At 54.4% G+C, this 15,042-nt stretch overlaps 1 protein-coding gene across 2 annotated transcripts in view; it reads right to left on the bottom strand.

Annotated features, from left to right (window-relative positions):
- DCLK1 (doublecortin like kinase 1) overlaps window positions 1-10,582 on the bottom strand; it is a 211,403-nt gene extending 200,821 nt beyond the window's left edge. For both annotated transcript variants that reach the window (XM_090257975.1, XM_090257976.1), the window contains exon 1: window positions 10,195-10,582. In XM_090257975.1, coding sequence (XP_090114101.1) covers window positions 10,195-10,570 — 376 coding nt within the window. In that variant the 5' untranslated portion in view covers window positions 10,571-10,582. The remainder of the gene's footprint in view (window positions 1-10,194) is intronic.
- Window positions 10,583-15,042: the final 4,460 nt, after the last annotated feature.

Here is a 15,042-nt window from a genome sequence, read left to right as displayed (position 1 = left end):
AGATTCTACTTAATTGGGCAAATATATTTATATTAAACCTATCTGGCCCCAGATTTCAGCTACTTTTATTTTAATCATAATTCTGAACTTCTGCCCACCCTTAGAGACCTGGCCTCTTTTTTAAAACTCAGTTAAATTATGATTTTGTAAACATATTAAAAAATAGCTTTTTAAAAATGTAATAATATCACTGATAATTATAAATTAACAAATCATAATTGTTCTGAATGGGAAGAATACATTGTCTTGATTTGGTCACATGGCTCTGGATGTCCAATATGGAGTCTCTTGCTTACTGGGGTCAAAGTTAAGAGATATTTATATTCTTCAGTAGAAAATCACCAATAGACTATATTCAAGGCCTAACGTGATATATGCTAGAAGTCATTGAAAAAATGACAAAACAGAGTAAAACTTAGAATTACTTATAAAAACTAATAACCGATCATTACAAAACTGAAACTCACACCCCTCTCTCCCTGCGCACTAAGCCACCCCAAAGGGTTACAGCCTAATCACACCACAACAAAATGACAATTAATTTACCTGAACCAAGGCTCCCTGAGCACCGCAGCCGGGGCCGGTGTGACTTACAGGAAATATATGTTTGCTCTTCACACCGTTTCTGGCACGGAGCTCCCAAGCCCTTGGCGTCTGCCAAGGGGTAAGAGCAATAAAGGCATCTTGATATTCGGAACAAACCCCCCTCAAGCACACCCGAGTTTGGGGGGCCGGATGCCAGGAGAGCCAACCGTGCTATCAGAGGACCGAACCTTCAGTCCCACCCCCTGGCCTGGGGGAGGGAGAAGAGCTACAGGTTGGAGTAACCGCCCACGGCCAAGGGTGTAGCCTGTCCTGCCTGCGAAATCAAGCCCCCATAACACCCCGAAGGGCTGGGCTCGGAAAGCGTCTGCTGGAGAACACATGGCAGCTCAGTGACGTGCTGAGGGGCACAGGAGCGCCGGGCCCTGTCCCCGTACCTTACCCTGTGCTCTCCTCCATGGTATTTTTATAACAAACTGGTAATTCAGGAAGCCCCAATGTCCCCCTGAGTTTTGTGAGCCGTTCTACCAACAATCAGAACCAAAGGCCGGGTCACGGGGACCTCCTGTCTACAGCCCATCCGCCAGCACAGACAGCCACCTGGGCCTGACGCTGGCACCGAGGTGGGGACCGTCCTGCAGGACTGAGCCCTCCCCTGCTGTCTGCGGAAGAAGTGCCAGGACGGAGTGGAATTGTAGGACATCCAGCTGGTGCCGTAAAGAATGGTTTGGATGGGTGGGAAAAGCCTCACAAAAACTGGTACTAGTGGGTTGACACTGCCGGTCGTGTCCCAGTTTATTCCAACCAAAGTCTCCATGTAAGGGCTGATCCTCGACTAGGAATTTAATGCCCGGGGAGTCCAGGACATTCCAGCGAATATCAGGAGCTGTAGAAACAGTGCCTGTCTGGACTGCTGCGGCATTCACAACAGCCAGAAAACTAAAGTTTGCTTTTAAATAAAGACAGAGATAAAAACGACAGTTACCAACAAGAACCACCACGAAGAAAGGAAATAAAAGCATGAAATTATGTCTGGATCCAACCAACACCTCCTAAAATATCAGAATGTATACCATAGATTCTGTCCTGAAAGGTTTAGGTATTTTGGGGACTTTGGAGAATAGAATGGTTTCTTTGTAAGCATATTAGATCATTTTCAAGGTAAAGAAGAGAGTCCGTGTTCTGTTTGCTTTGTTTTCAAAATATCACATATGCATTTTTAAATTATTGTATTTGTCATTGTTCTTCAACGTGTGCAAATAAAGTTTCCTAACAAAGTTCATTATTTAAAAATCTGCAAAGGAGATTCTACGTGGCCCTAGACGCCCATGATGAAATTCGAGAAACTGTCTCAGTCACTGCTGAGGACTTCTGGCAAGGCGGCACCTGCTCCCCGGGGCCCAGGGCTTGGCGCGTCAGCCAGGACCACGCTTCTCTGCACGATGCCACTGAACTTCGCCCCTGTCCTCTCCCTGCCCTGGCTTGTGAACTGCATGGTGACATCACGTGGCCTCAGGCTGAAAATGACCTCATCTCTGTCCCTCACGTCACCAAGGCTGGTCGCTGCCTCCTCTAGGATCCTTTAAGTTCCACACATAGCACAGTCAAAAGTACCTCACGTGAGGGGCGTGCACAGCTTTTTCATTTTTCTAGAGTATAGACTCTCTCATTGAAAATGCTGGCGATTAAAATTTATTACTGTGAGTTATATAGTAAAAGCTGGGAGAGCTCCGATAGGCACTGAGCCCTTGGAAACCGAGCCGGGTCAAGTTATATAGAAAGACATTATTTACAGAATAAAACATCATAAAGTGCCTTCTGGCTATTATATTTTATGAGACTGTCTCACACACACACCGCCACGCTTCCTAATCTACCTGGAGCGCGCTGGGTCAGGAACGCGACTTTCATCGAGCTATTAAAGGCGAGAAAACAGATCCCTGAAGGCACTCGAGACCACTGTTCCGCGCAAGTCTTTCGTAATAGAACTGCACATAAAAATAAGCTGATAGCAAGTAGAATTTGAATGTTTGTCAAATCTGTGGAAAACGTTGGCTTCTCCATTTGAAGCAATGGAAAAATAACAAAAGGAAACATGGGGAGATGCTTTATTTTTTAATTTAAAACTGGCATAATTGCAAATTAAAGGTACTAAAGAGGGGAAGCAGGTTGAGGACCTATAACACAACACCAGGTTACTCTCGTCGGCAGCCGTCCGTCTCGAGAGACGATGGTGTAGCTTCTTAAGAGTCTATCTGCACCGCCGAGAATGGCTGTGCAGTCCGACTTGGGAGTGACACGGTATCTGTCTCCTCCCGTGTTGAATCGACATCTTGCGATGACGCTGGAGTGTCCTCTCCAGTGAAGCTGAAGCTGCAGAGCCTGGGCAGGGTGATATGGAGAGTCTGCTGTTGCCCATGCAGCAGACCCCCCCTCTCTTCGCAGCTGAAGGGTCCAAGGGAAAGACGGAGTCAATACAGCTTGGCTTCAGGTGCGCCGCAGGAGTTGCCGGTGTTGACTACAACGTCAAACCGCCTTAGGGACTCCGGCTCCGGATTTTCTGTCGGGGTTTACTCCCTTAGCCTTTCCCCTGAAGAGGTATGCCACAAGGCAGCGGAGGTTTTTTGGGGTCAGAGTTTTCCTTCTCTGATGTGCCCTGACTGGAAGATCGAACCAGCGACACTTAGCTCGCAGGCCGACGCTCAATCCACTGAGCCAAACCGGGTTACTCTAATGTGTAACTATTCTATAACTTACTAAAACACAGGCATGGGAATCTACGACGAAGGATAAAAACACAACAAAACAGAAATATAAACCACCACGGGAGACAGTATAAATTGCTAACAGCCCTGTCGGAAAGCAACATGGCAAATTGCATTGGAAGATGTAAAGATGCTCATTCTCGTGGCTAAAAGTTTCTCCAGACAAATAAGAGAACGACAAATAACAAAACTGAAACAAGTACATCAACACTGGCCGTGAAGCATAAAAATTAAAAACCGCCAACTAAATCCTCAGTAACAGGTCCAAGACCGGACTAGCCACTCTGGGAAGGGAAGAGTCCTAAGTCACGGGCCTGTCCTCAAAGACCTCAGGAGGCAGGATGTGTTACAGGAAGAGATGTCACCAAAAGGCTATAGTGATGCTTGCTAAATAAGTGGCCCAGGTGACTCTAATTCAGAGAAGACAACACCCCCCCCACCCACCAATCAATGAAGAAGAAACATTCACGGCGGCCCGGGGCGTGAAGCAAGGGAGAAGATTTTCCGTGGCGGAGAAGAAAGAAGACAGCGTTCCAGATACAAATAAACCAACAGGATGCTCTACCGCACAGCCCAGTAAAGGGGCGATGTGATAGTAACACGTCTTTCTCAGAAAGTGAAACAGAAATCATTCTGTGGACAGACAGAGTAAGACTACCACAGGCCACAGGTCCAGGTGTTGCGCATCACGCCCGGGTCTCAGAAAGATCCCATTGGCTGCAGCATGGAGGAATGGCTACGTGGAGACAGGGGCCAGGCACCATTTAGAAAGCTATTCTCAGAGACCAGGAGGAGCTGCAGGACATTACAGCCTGCACGGGGGACAGAGAGGGGCGCATGCCGTCAGGAGCACTGAGCAGACAGAAGGAACCGGAGCTGGCCATTCACTGGATGCAGGGCCCGTGGGAACGCTGGGCCGCCACACTGAGAAGACGACCCCGGAGCTTCCGCTTTGGCCAACTTCCCACAGAGCACGCGAGGCCAGCGAAGGAGCGGAGCACGCCTGGATGAGGTGCTCGGGAGGGAAATGCACGTAGCTGTGCCCACCTGGCACCTGGAGTTCCTAGGAGCCAACCAGGTGCAAGGTGTGCCGCTAGTGGGTGGCGACACAGGTCCGGGGTTCGGGAGGGAGCTGCCTTGGCAGCTGCCCCTACGGCAATTAAAGAAGATGCTGGGGCGACTACAGCCTGCTGGGCCAGGTGACATCCGGGGTGACTCCAGTCCTCAACGTAGGCCAGAGACAGAGGAGCTGCTGAAGGGAGCCTAGAGGAATCCGGGGCCTGGGGCCGTGGGAACAAAGGGGGCTGTGAACGTGGTTGGGAGAGAGCCAGACATCAGCACTCCGTGCTTCAGGGACAGCAAGTGGAGAGAAGGGCCCCTAACAGGCCACCGGCGTGGCTTTGAGGGGCCACACACGCCCTGCGCTGGCCAGCGGGAGGTGAGGCCAGACGGCTCTCACTCTCTGATCTGCCCACTCGTTCTCCCTTCCTCTCCCAACGTGTTCATTGCGTGCTTGCCGCCACCGTGCCAGGCCGAGAGGACTCCCATGGCTCCGTGATGTCCAGGAACTGTGACAGAAGAAAGGACGTGGCAGCGTAATGGGGCTACCACAGCGCTTGGAGTTCATGGGAAGATGAGGAAGAAGAGACAGCAGAGGCCGGTGTTCCTTCCCGCGGAAGGGCTCTGCGTCTGGGAAGTCGGCAAGGCCAAGGCAAGGCTGGGGGCCTGGGAAGGCGCGTCTCCTGAACGTTCGCTGCGCAGAAGGTCCCAGCCTCACCCTCACCACCTCCCCGGCGCCCAGCATGAGCACGCCCGCATCGCAGGGCGCCATGGGGCTCTAAGCCGCAGGCAGCTTGCTCAAGGTCACGAGGCCAGCGAACCAGAGTCAGGGGTCAAGGGCAGGCCATGCACCCTGCGGAGGTCACACACCCTATGGAGGCCCCCGCCGCCCCGTCCTCGTGGGAGAGCAGCTGAGCGCATCCGTGTGTCACAGGAGCCAGGCCAGGACAGGGGGGAGGGCCGGCGTGGGATCACAGGAGAAGCACACGCAAGACAGAAGGGGTGTCTACTCCATCCGTCAGCAGGGAAGCCACAGGGAAGCCACGTGGGGCCCAAGGGGGCGTGTAGGTGGCCCAGTCTACAGGCAGGACAACTTGTCAGAAGACGGCTGTGTGGGACACACGTGTGTCCTAAAGGCCCCAATCTGCGAGGGGCTGTGACGGGGATGGAGAAGCAGGGCCACAGAGTCTGTAAAGAAGAGCGGAGCGACGGTGAGCATTCAGACCCGAGGAGCCCACTCCCACAGCGCAGGGAGGGACGGCAGGAGCCCAACGGCAGGACGCGGAGACGGTTTGGTTTGGTTAGGTTTTACTTTCCCCATCTTTCAGGATTTCCTCCAGTGCACGTGGAAGAAGCAGTGACAGCACTCCTCCAGTCCGGGAGGGTGGCGTCGTTACCACAGGAGCAAGGCCTTGGAAACTACAGTAATGGCGGCAGAGAGAAGGCACCCCGTCTTCAACGGGACCCGCAGCACGGGGTGGCAGCTTGGACGTGAGCGAGGCCGGAAGGGACGTCCAGGGGACGTCGAGGGAGGCGGTGACACGACTGAGCACAGTGCAGACGCGGGAGGAGGAGCACACGCCCGGCGACGGGAAAGAACGACTTCACACCCACGCGTGCGCAGTGTGCGGGGACTGAGGGTGTCCGTCCCACGTATCCGGGGGGCTGGCGGGCAGCAGGAAGGTCTGATTCGGGAGCAAGGGGCCTTGAAAACATGGTTAAAATAATGGGGACGGACGGCATCACGGCGACGAGGCAAAGCCAGGAAAGTGTGTCAGAGCGAGGCAAGAACAGAGGGCAGAGAAAGCCGCCGTCGGGACACCATTGCTGCGGGCAAAATCCACCAGGAGGTGCCAACGTGGGCGAAAGTTTGAAGTTGCTCCCCAAACGGTGAATTAATTCTAAAGGGAAAATACTAACTTCACACTGAAGATACCCAGAGACACCCCCTTAGGCACCCGGTCACGTGAGACCCCAACATCTCAGCCCCGGAAAGGAGACCCTGAGAAGGACGCCCCGCCGGCCACTCCAGGGGAATTCTTGGTACAAATGCGTAACTTCAGCTTCATCACCGGGCAGGCCCACGCCGAGGGACACCCTCCCAGGTAACTGACCAGCCAGGACCCTTCAAAACACTGAGGTCATGAAAGGCCAGGGAAGACGGAACACTGTCCCACTTGGCGGAGATGAAGGAGACACGGCACCTGCATGCCATGTGTGATCTGAAACAAGGGGGGCGGGGGACTAATGGGAAATTGACGAAAGCCTGTAGTTTAGTTACTTCTGATCATTGTACCACGGCCGTGTAAGTGGGTATGTCATGGGAAGCGGGGGAAGGGCAGAGGGGAACTCCCCGTCTTGGGAACACTTCTAATCAGCTCAAATCAGTTTCAAAACAAGAATTAAAAATGAGACAGGCAGCCTGGAGAACAGTAACTGAATCTCTACCTTACATATTGTGCTCATATGACTTCCGTGAGAATATTTTTAAGTGAAAAGATAAAACACTCTAGAAACGATGAGGAAAACAGCTTCATAGTCTCAGGGCACAGAGGGCCCAAGGGGCGTGGAAACTCAGGCCGCACATGAGAAGACCGACGCATGGGAGCAGATAAAACGTTGTAAGTCTGCACAGCAAAAACTAACACAATAAACCAGCGCACGCGGTGAAGGCCCTCGCCTTGCAGCCCTTGCACACTTCCGGTGGGGTACAAACACCGTAAAACGGGGAACAGAGGCGGCGTCGGAAACCCGCGGCCGAGGCCCCAGGGCGGCCGCTCGCAGAAGAGGCCTGCGCTCAGTTTTCCCGACGCAGCGTCGTGGGTTTTAGAACATAAAGTCCACTTTGAAAGCAAAGCAGCATCAGTGCCATCTGCAGTTCACTCTACATGTGTGTGTGTGCAGAGACACACGTGCCATCATACATGCACAAACATACCCACTCACTCATACCGGCGCTCTCAAAACGCCGGAGCCAAACCACGGCCCTGTAACCCGTGTATAAGTATCACAAAACGGTACAAGTGGCCGCGGGACCATTAAAACAAAGAACCTCAGGAACGTCCTTGTAATTCAAAATTTTTAGTCAAAGCGAGAAAGAAACTAAAACCGACAAGTTTCCTACACCTGTCACTGCGCCTACTAAACAGATTTCATTTTCACTCAAACGCCATCCTATTGGGAGGGCAGAGGAGAAGCTAATAACACCCATTGAAGTCTCCACGACACTCGTATGTAAAGGGAGAGATAAGAACCTAATGATGAATGCGAAGCGGAGGTCTGCATTTTAACAGACTCAGCAAAACGTATCTGACAAAGAAGCAAATCTAAATGAATTTCCAGCTATTTCCACACTAACTGCAGCTGCATGCTAATTGTCAGCGTCACACGTGAGAAGAAAAACGTCAGCCCACGTGGGAAGGCGTACTGTACTGCAGTTGCATTCATTCGATCAGGAAAAAAGAATATTTTTCAAAAGTAATTTTTTAACAGCAGAATATTTAATTTGCAGTTACTTCCTATCGATTGGAAAGAAAAGGATTTGGAGACCAATGAAAATACTGAAGAGTTTCTGAGAGCAGAATTCTTGGAATTCAGTCAAGGTTAAAAACATTTGTTTTCAGGAGGAAGCTAACACAATAAAATTCTGTCTGAAAGCCACTGAGACCACGTCCTTTGGTGTCCTGTTAGCGGCAGTTATGAGCTGGCACCGGCTTTCCTGGGTGAAACCCTGACTCCACCCTTTCTTGCTGCGTGACTGAACAGAGCTCTGAGCCACCCTGAGCCTCGCCTTTCTCCTCTTGGTATTAGGGTGGTAACAGACCTCCCAGAGTTACTGAGAGAATTAAGTGGGTTCACGCATGCAAGACACCTGCTCAAAACCTGTGAGCTATTACGGCGGGCCTCAGTCAGGACCGCGTCTCTCCAAGCAGGATGCTTGTGTCTTAAGAAACTAAAGATGACGGTGGACGTGCAGGCCACGACTTGGTTGGTCCTGAACGTCAAGTACTGTCGTTCCCCATCTCCCACAGCCTGTCCTTGAGGGATGGAATCATGGGAATATCCCTGGGTCTGAGGGAAGTGACCCTCCCCCCGCAGAGGCTGCCCTGTGACCCCAGCACAGAGCACAGAGCCGGCCCCGGCTCCCCGAGCCTGTGCAGTGAGATCTCTGCATAGTTTCCCCGCTACACGTAGGCCCTCAAAGGGATGGGCGGTGACGAGCCACACACGTGACTCTGCACTTGATCTTTATCCAGCTCCCTTGGAATATCCCACCAAGTGTTTCCTGTATCCTGCATTTTCCAAGGTCGGGACAAGGACAGAGCACAAAGCAGAAAGATTTCATGTTCATGCTTCCCCTTTAATTTACTGGAAGTCCCACCAGCTGAGCAGAAGGAAAAAGGCCAAGTCTACGGGCATCTTGGCAGGGTGACGAGTCATCAGAAAGAAATGTGAATTCCCACAAAATCAGCACAGCAGAGCCAGGGTCCCCGCCGGCCACCATGCTCCCCAGTCCCGTCTCACTGTGCCTGCCCTGGCACGCCAGCCAAGGACCACGGGAGGGAAACGGGGAGGAAGACACGCCAGCCTTCAGCCTTGATGACCAACAAACTCTGCCCCCAAAGGAGGACAAGAGGGCTGGCCTCTGTGTGGCCAGGGAAAAGCAACCCAGGACTCCACGGGGTGGGGGTGGGGTGCTGAAAGAGAGGCTTCTGGTTACCTGCATTCCGTGCCAGGACTCCTCCAGGGCCGACAGCACAATGGGGTCCGGGCAAACACATCTGGAGTCAAGACCAACTCGGCGGGAAATGCAGCCTTTTCCACCTCCCTCGGGGCCCGGAGACCTTGATCTTAGAAAAACCCGCTCTCCAAAGGGATCAGCTACCTTGTTCTACACCTGAGCACAGGTTTTATCCCAGTCATTTCTCTCCAAGCCGCTTTCCTTCGCTTACGATTTTCTAAGGGGATCAGCGGCCCGTGCCCTGCTCCTCTGGGGTCGGTACTGAGGCAGGAATAGCTCAAAGCCGGACACGCTCGCTGCCGGCACGGGACGCTGACCTCGTGGGTGGGCCCCAGCAGCGGCTGCCACCCAGAACGTCTAAGCCAGGCCACCACTGTTCACCCTAAAAAATAAACTGAACAGATCGATTCCATTATATCCGCAAATACCACAGAGAGGTAACAATCCTATAAAACTTAAAAGGAAGCATCGTATTGAAAAGAACGGCCAGAAAACCTAATCTGGGCTCCAGCATCACCACTAACCACCATGTAACCGCAGACACACCACTCGAATTTCCCGGACCTCCATCTCCCGTGATAAAACTAACAGGTTTAATAGCGACCTGAGGTTCCTTTCAATTCTCAGGTTTCACGATCCATTCACTCTTTTCAGTTCAAGCACTTTCAGACATCGTGACGGCCAACGTTCAGTTTTCATCTAGAAATAAATATGAACGATGGGATTCAAGATACAGAACGGACTTTTAAAATTCCTGTCGCGAAGGTGGGAAAGGAAACAGAGCACGGCTGAAGACACGTGTTCCCACAGCACATTCTTGTGAGCTGGCTGGCCCGGCACCAGCAGCTCTTGCTTTTTCTTCTCCTTTCTAACTGTGGTACCTAAGGGCAGCCACATGCACTCTGAAGTGTGGGGGGCAACAGGGTCAGCCACCGGGGGCCAAACGCTGCCCCTTACAGGCCGGGGGGGTGCCCCGGCTAGAGGGCTGTGGAAACGCGGGTCCCATGCGCGGGGGTCCCATGCGCGCGGGTCCCATGCGTGCTCGTCCCATGCGCGCGCGCCCCCAGGGTGACTCTCAGCGCTCACCTTCCACCAGCTGGTCCAAGCTGGAGATCTTCTTGAGCCCATCAATGGTGTAGATGGTCCTCACTCCCTGGGGCAGGTTCACGTTATCCGACAGCGTCCGGGTCAAGTCCGCCAGCAGGGCCTCGAAGGAGCGGAAGCGGTCCGGGGAGATGGCATACACGATGCCCTTGAAGTAGCGGTCCCCGTTGCGGTAGAAGCGCACCTTCTTGGCCTTCTTCTCGGAGCTGAGCGTCTGCAGCGTGCGCGTCCGGTAGAAGCTGCAGTGCGCGCTGTGCGTGGGGCTGGGCAGCCCGTTGGCCCGCGACCCGCGGCTGTACCGCTGCGCCTTGTCGCGTTCGTCGAAGTGCTCCAGCTCCATGTCTCTGCCCAGGGACATGGCGCGCAGTTCTCGCCCCACCTACAAGGCACAGCGACAAGAGCAGAGAGGCGCGCTGAGGTTATTTTAAGACCATGACCAGAGAGGCTCAGCTTGAGAGCAGCTGGTGGGAGCGGCGCTGTGGCTGACGACATGTTTACCAGGAGCCGTGCGGCTGGGGCGGGAAGGGAGACAGTGGGGGGGGGGGCCTGGGGAAACAGCTTATTCATCAACCTTCGTTTGATCAGAAACAGCGCCCCTGTGCTGACCACCTAGCAACGCCTCGGGCTCTGAACAGCTGCTAGTTCCAACAGTCACCGCAAACTTGTTTACAGACCAAGACACCAAGATACCAAGGCACAGGGGGAAAATTGTCCAACTGAGACAGCTGAGAAATGCTGGAACCAAGAGCTGCGACTCCAACGCCCCAGGCTGCCTGCAGGGAGGGGGCCAGCCTGGATGGCAAAGCAGAAAGGAGCCCCTCCACACAACGCAGAGAAAGGGACGGGAGGGGGTGGGGGGGCAGGAAGAAAAGCCGCGGCAGCATTGCGTCATCGATCGCCGCCATCCCTTCGTGGCTGTGCTCCCGTGGCCAGATGGAGCCAATCTGCAAGTTCTACCAACTCCGGGGAGCTTTTCCAACACGCTCACAGATTCAGCAGGCGTTACTTTAAAAAGTGAATTCGCCATGACTCGTTTACGTACATGTAGTGCTTCGGAGAAGCGGGATGAAAGGAGGAGGAGGAGGAGGGGAAGCAGGAGGAAGAAGGGGCAGGGGGAAGAACAACAAAAACAAGAGAGCACAGAAGGGCCCCGCCTTTCCTTCCGCTGAGGCCCGCTCTGTCTCTGCGGCCGAGGAACTCGAGGCCCGGAGATGCTGGCCCAGCCCTGGCACCTGGTCAGGTACGAGCCGTCCCAACCTGAGACACCTGCTGCGTCAGCACCTTCGAGCCTCCACCTCCCCGACCACAGGTGGCAGAGATAACAGTGCCTGCCCCCGAGGGGGTAGTAACCACCGAGCACGTCACGACACATAAAGCACTTCACGTGGTGTCTAGCATGGGACTGAGTATCAATATTTTTATCAATAAAATCTGCTTTGCTGTCCCTGACTCTGTCCAAGAAAGAACTCGTAGGAAGAGACACTCCCGCTTCCGGTGGGGGAGCCTCCGGGAGCGCCGGGACTTGCACACGTGACCTTGGGAAACGGAGGCCCACGCCCCAGTCCCCACTGCACTTCCTGCAGAGCCTGGCTAGCAGCAAGCTGTCCCTGGGGTCAGGTCGTCCCTGCTGGGGGGTTAGCTCGTAAAGGCTGGTGCGGTTGCCCCTCTCGGGGGATCTGTGTTTTCTCAGGTTCATCTAGCAACTGGAAAAATGCAGAATTCGAAGGAAGTCGGTTCTAATGACAAACTTTCAGGAACGTGGAAATAAAAGATAAGGGACATGGAAAAGTCAGGGCAACAGCTACGCCTGCTCCCGAAATCCCGCCGTGGGCGACATGTCCCCTTTCCAAAGGTCAGTCCAAACTAAACGCGCCACCGAGCCTCAGAGTGGCTGACGCAACACGCTCCAAAGCACGTGCCCTTCCGAAATGAACGAAGTGGAAAAAGCTGATGGTTACTGAATGTCTGTGATGTGCCTGACACTCTTAGGGCACAATCAATTGTTGTGTCGTGTGCTAAAGAGTCTCTTTAAACCCCACGCCCATCCAATGAGGTGGTAATACTGGGACTGAGGGCGAGTATGAAATACCTCCAGGGCCCCCCAGTCATTACTGAGGGAGGCGGGATTTGAACCCAGGTTTACTCTGCCTCCCCACGAGCACTGTGTCGTGGAGACCTAGGCCCCCTGAGAGGAGACCCTCCTGCAGGTCAGGGAGAGGCTTCTCCAAGCCCTCACTCCCAACCAGCGCTGAGACCTGGGGCAGACCATTAACTGCCTCGGTCCGCAGGGAGGCGGCGGTCAGCGGGCCTCTGCGGCCCCTTCTCCTGCGCAGTCTGCTGCTGACCCGGCTGGGAGCGGGGAGGGCGCCGCGGAGTGGGATTTAAACCCGGAGCCTTCAGGCCCTGGCCAATCCACCGAAGTGGTGCTGGTGAGAGCCCTGGCTGGGGCGCCTGCGGAAGGCGACGGGCCGGGGTTTCTCACGCAGACGTCTCCCCCACCCCCATGCCCTCCTCTCTCTCTCAAATCAATTTTTAAAACAATATCCTTGGATGAAGATTTTAAAGTTAAATCTGAAATGATTCTTAGTGTATTTTTTCTTCCAAATATGAAAACCACCTCATGCCTCTTAATTTGCTTTTTCCAGGAAAAGGTACAGCGTCTACACCGGCTGCGCTGATTTTGAAGTTAGATCATTTCAATACAATCATCAGTTGATATCCCATCCTTCGGGCAGCTATTCATTCGAGTAACAGAACCAATATTTTGCCCATATCATAGCCGCTCCTACATTTTAAAAACTTATTTCTTTTTAAAAGAAGACTTTCATCCACCAAAAGGGGGCTAGGCAGGCGCCCCTTACAGCCAGTGCTCACACCAACGCACTAACTTTTCACACTTGTCAGTCAGAAAAGCCAGACTGGCTTCTGAAGGTTGTGCTTCCTTTTTAAAGCCAGGGATCCTTCTTCCCGCCCTAGGTTTCCTCCCCACCTGTACAAACCCCAAGGAAACAAGCAGGGCCCCAGCCGAGGGTGGCACCGTGGTGTCACCAGAGAGAAAATCTAGCGTGAACGCGGTCCTGTTGAGTCACAGTTTGCCAAGACCAAAAAAATTAGCAACTGCTGGAATTCCTTGGAGGGAACAGATTTTAGAACCAAGAATTCTACAGCAAATGGGAAAAAAGATCAATGAATAGAGAAAAGGGGATTTTGTCTTGTTTTATTTGCCTAGTTCCTCAAACGGGATCACACGGTGAACCGGGGCGGGGAGGACCCGGACCTCTGCTTCCCTTCACACAGCCAACAAAGAAAACAACACGCTCCAGGTGAAACCATTGTCCAGCCTGCAGCTCCCACTAAACGGATGTCACAAACCGCATGACACATCCAGTAATTACACGAGGCCTCGCGCTAGGTGGGTCTCCCAGGCCCGGGCTAGCTCAGCTCTCCATGGGCTCAGTCATGCATTTGATCCAAGACGCTTCCCGGGGCCTCGACAAGCTGCCACTCTCTGCACAGGAAGCCGGCTCACCGCACAGCCGCGCGATCGCGCGCACAGACCACGGGCGGCTGAAGGCCTGGGCCACGTGGTGGTGGTACCAAGAAAGTAACCACAGCGCCTGAGCCACAGAGATCACAGACTCCTGGGTGGGGAAGAAATGGGAGGTGGGGGAGGGGTGGGGGAGAGGTGGGGGGCTCTCATCCCAGATATTCCTATAAACACTGCCGGGCCAAGAAAATCAGCACCCCCCCATTGTTCCCCCCGAGGCTTCGCACCATACGGAGGAGCCTGTGTCCATCGTCCTAGAGACGAGCTCACGAGGCTCTGGTTCCATGATCCCCCCACCCACCCAACACCCAACACCCACACACACCCCGACACAATGTGGCATAAATACCACCACATGGAAATCGGAGCTGGACCTGGAAGCCCTGGGGCATATTTCTGCCGGTGGATCACAGCGCAGGTGGGTAAACCGGCTGGAATGAGAGGCGCTCAGAGCGTCGGAGCGCACGCACCAGGCCGGACGCGGCACCACAGGACGCATGTGAACCCTTTATAATGTTTCCGCACAGACCCGCTCTTCAAATCGCTCCTGGCCGCGGCCATTTCATCCTTAATGCGCTGTCCTAGTTTCCTGTCCCTGCCAAAGGCGCCTTATTTGGGAACGCTCCTAAAACGTAGTCACGGACCAGCCTGCAGCGTGGCCGCCGGACGCGTGGGCACCCTAATCTGGCCTCACGCTCACTCGCAGGTGCGGGCGGAGGGAGCCGGTGTGGATGAGCCTTTGCACCTGCTGGGTCTCCCACCAGCATCTCCTGGCCAAACCCAGCAGCGACTCCCGGCGAACCCGGCCTGCAAGCGCGGCCCCTTTTGTGGGCCACGCGGGGCTGTGCGTGCGCTCCCACTGGGAGGAAGATGCCGGGTTCTGTCCGCGTGCTCTCGGCACTGCAGGGACACGTCTGGCCCGGAGCAGCCTCGCTGGCCCCGAAGGAACTTGGGGCGCTGCAAAGGCGCTTGCAACGCCCACCCCGCGGCACCCACCACGCGCCGGTGGCCGGTCCCCAAGCGCCCACCACCCGCGCGGAGAGCGCACAATAAGAGGCCGCGCCGGCCACTCCTAGGCGCAGACCTGGTCCTCGCCCCGCGGCGAGTTCTGACAATGACCCACACCTCGCTCAGCTCCTCGGCCGAGCTGTCCTTCTCCACAAAAACGGGCGGGCGGAACGCTGGGGCGGCCGCGTGCGGGGTCGCTCCCCCGACTCCCCATCTCAAGCCCGGTGGCACCAGACAAAAGAGGCAGGTGCCAGCCGCCCCGGGGCCGCCCGCAC

This window comes from Furipterus horrens, unplaced genomic scaffold (genome assembly GCF_987537825.1).
Source record: "Furipterus horrens unplaced genomic scaffold, mFurHor1.1.pri manual_scaffold_12, whole genome shotgun sequence".
NCBI lineage: Eukaryota > Metazoa > Chordata > Mammalia > Chiroptera > Furipteridae > Furipterus > Furipterus horrens.
The sequence above is the reverse complement of the archived record's forward strand: the minus strand, read 5'-3'. Positions and strand labels throughout refer to the sequence as shown.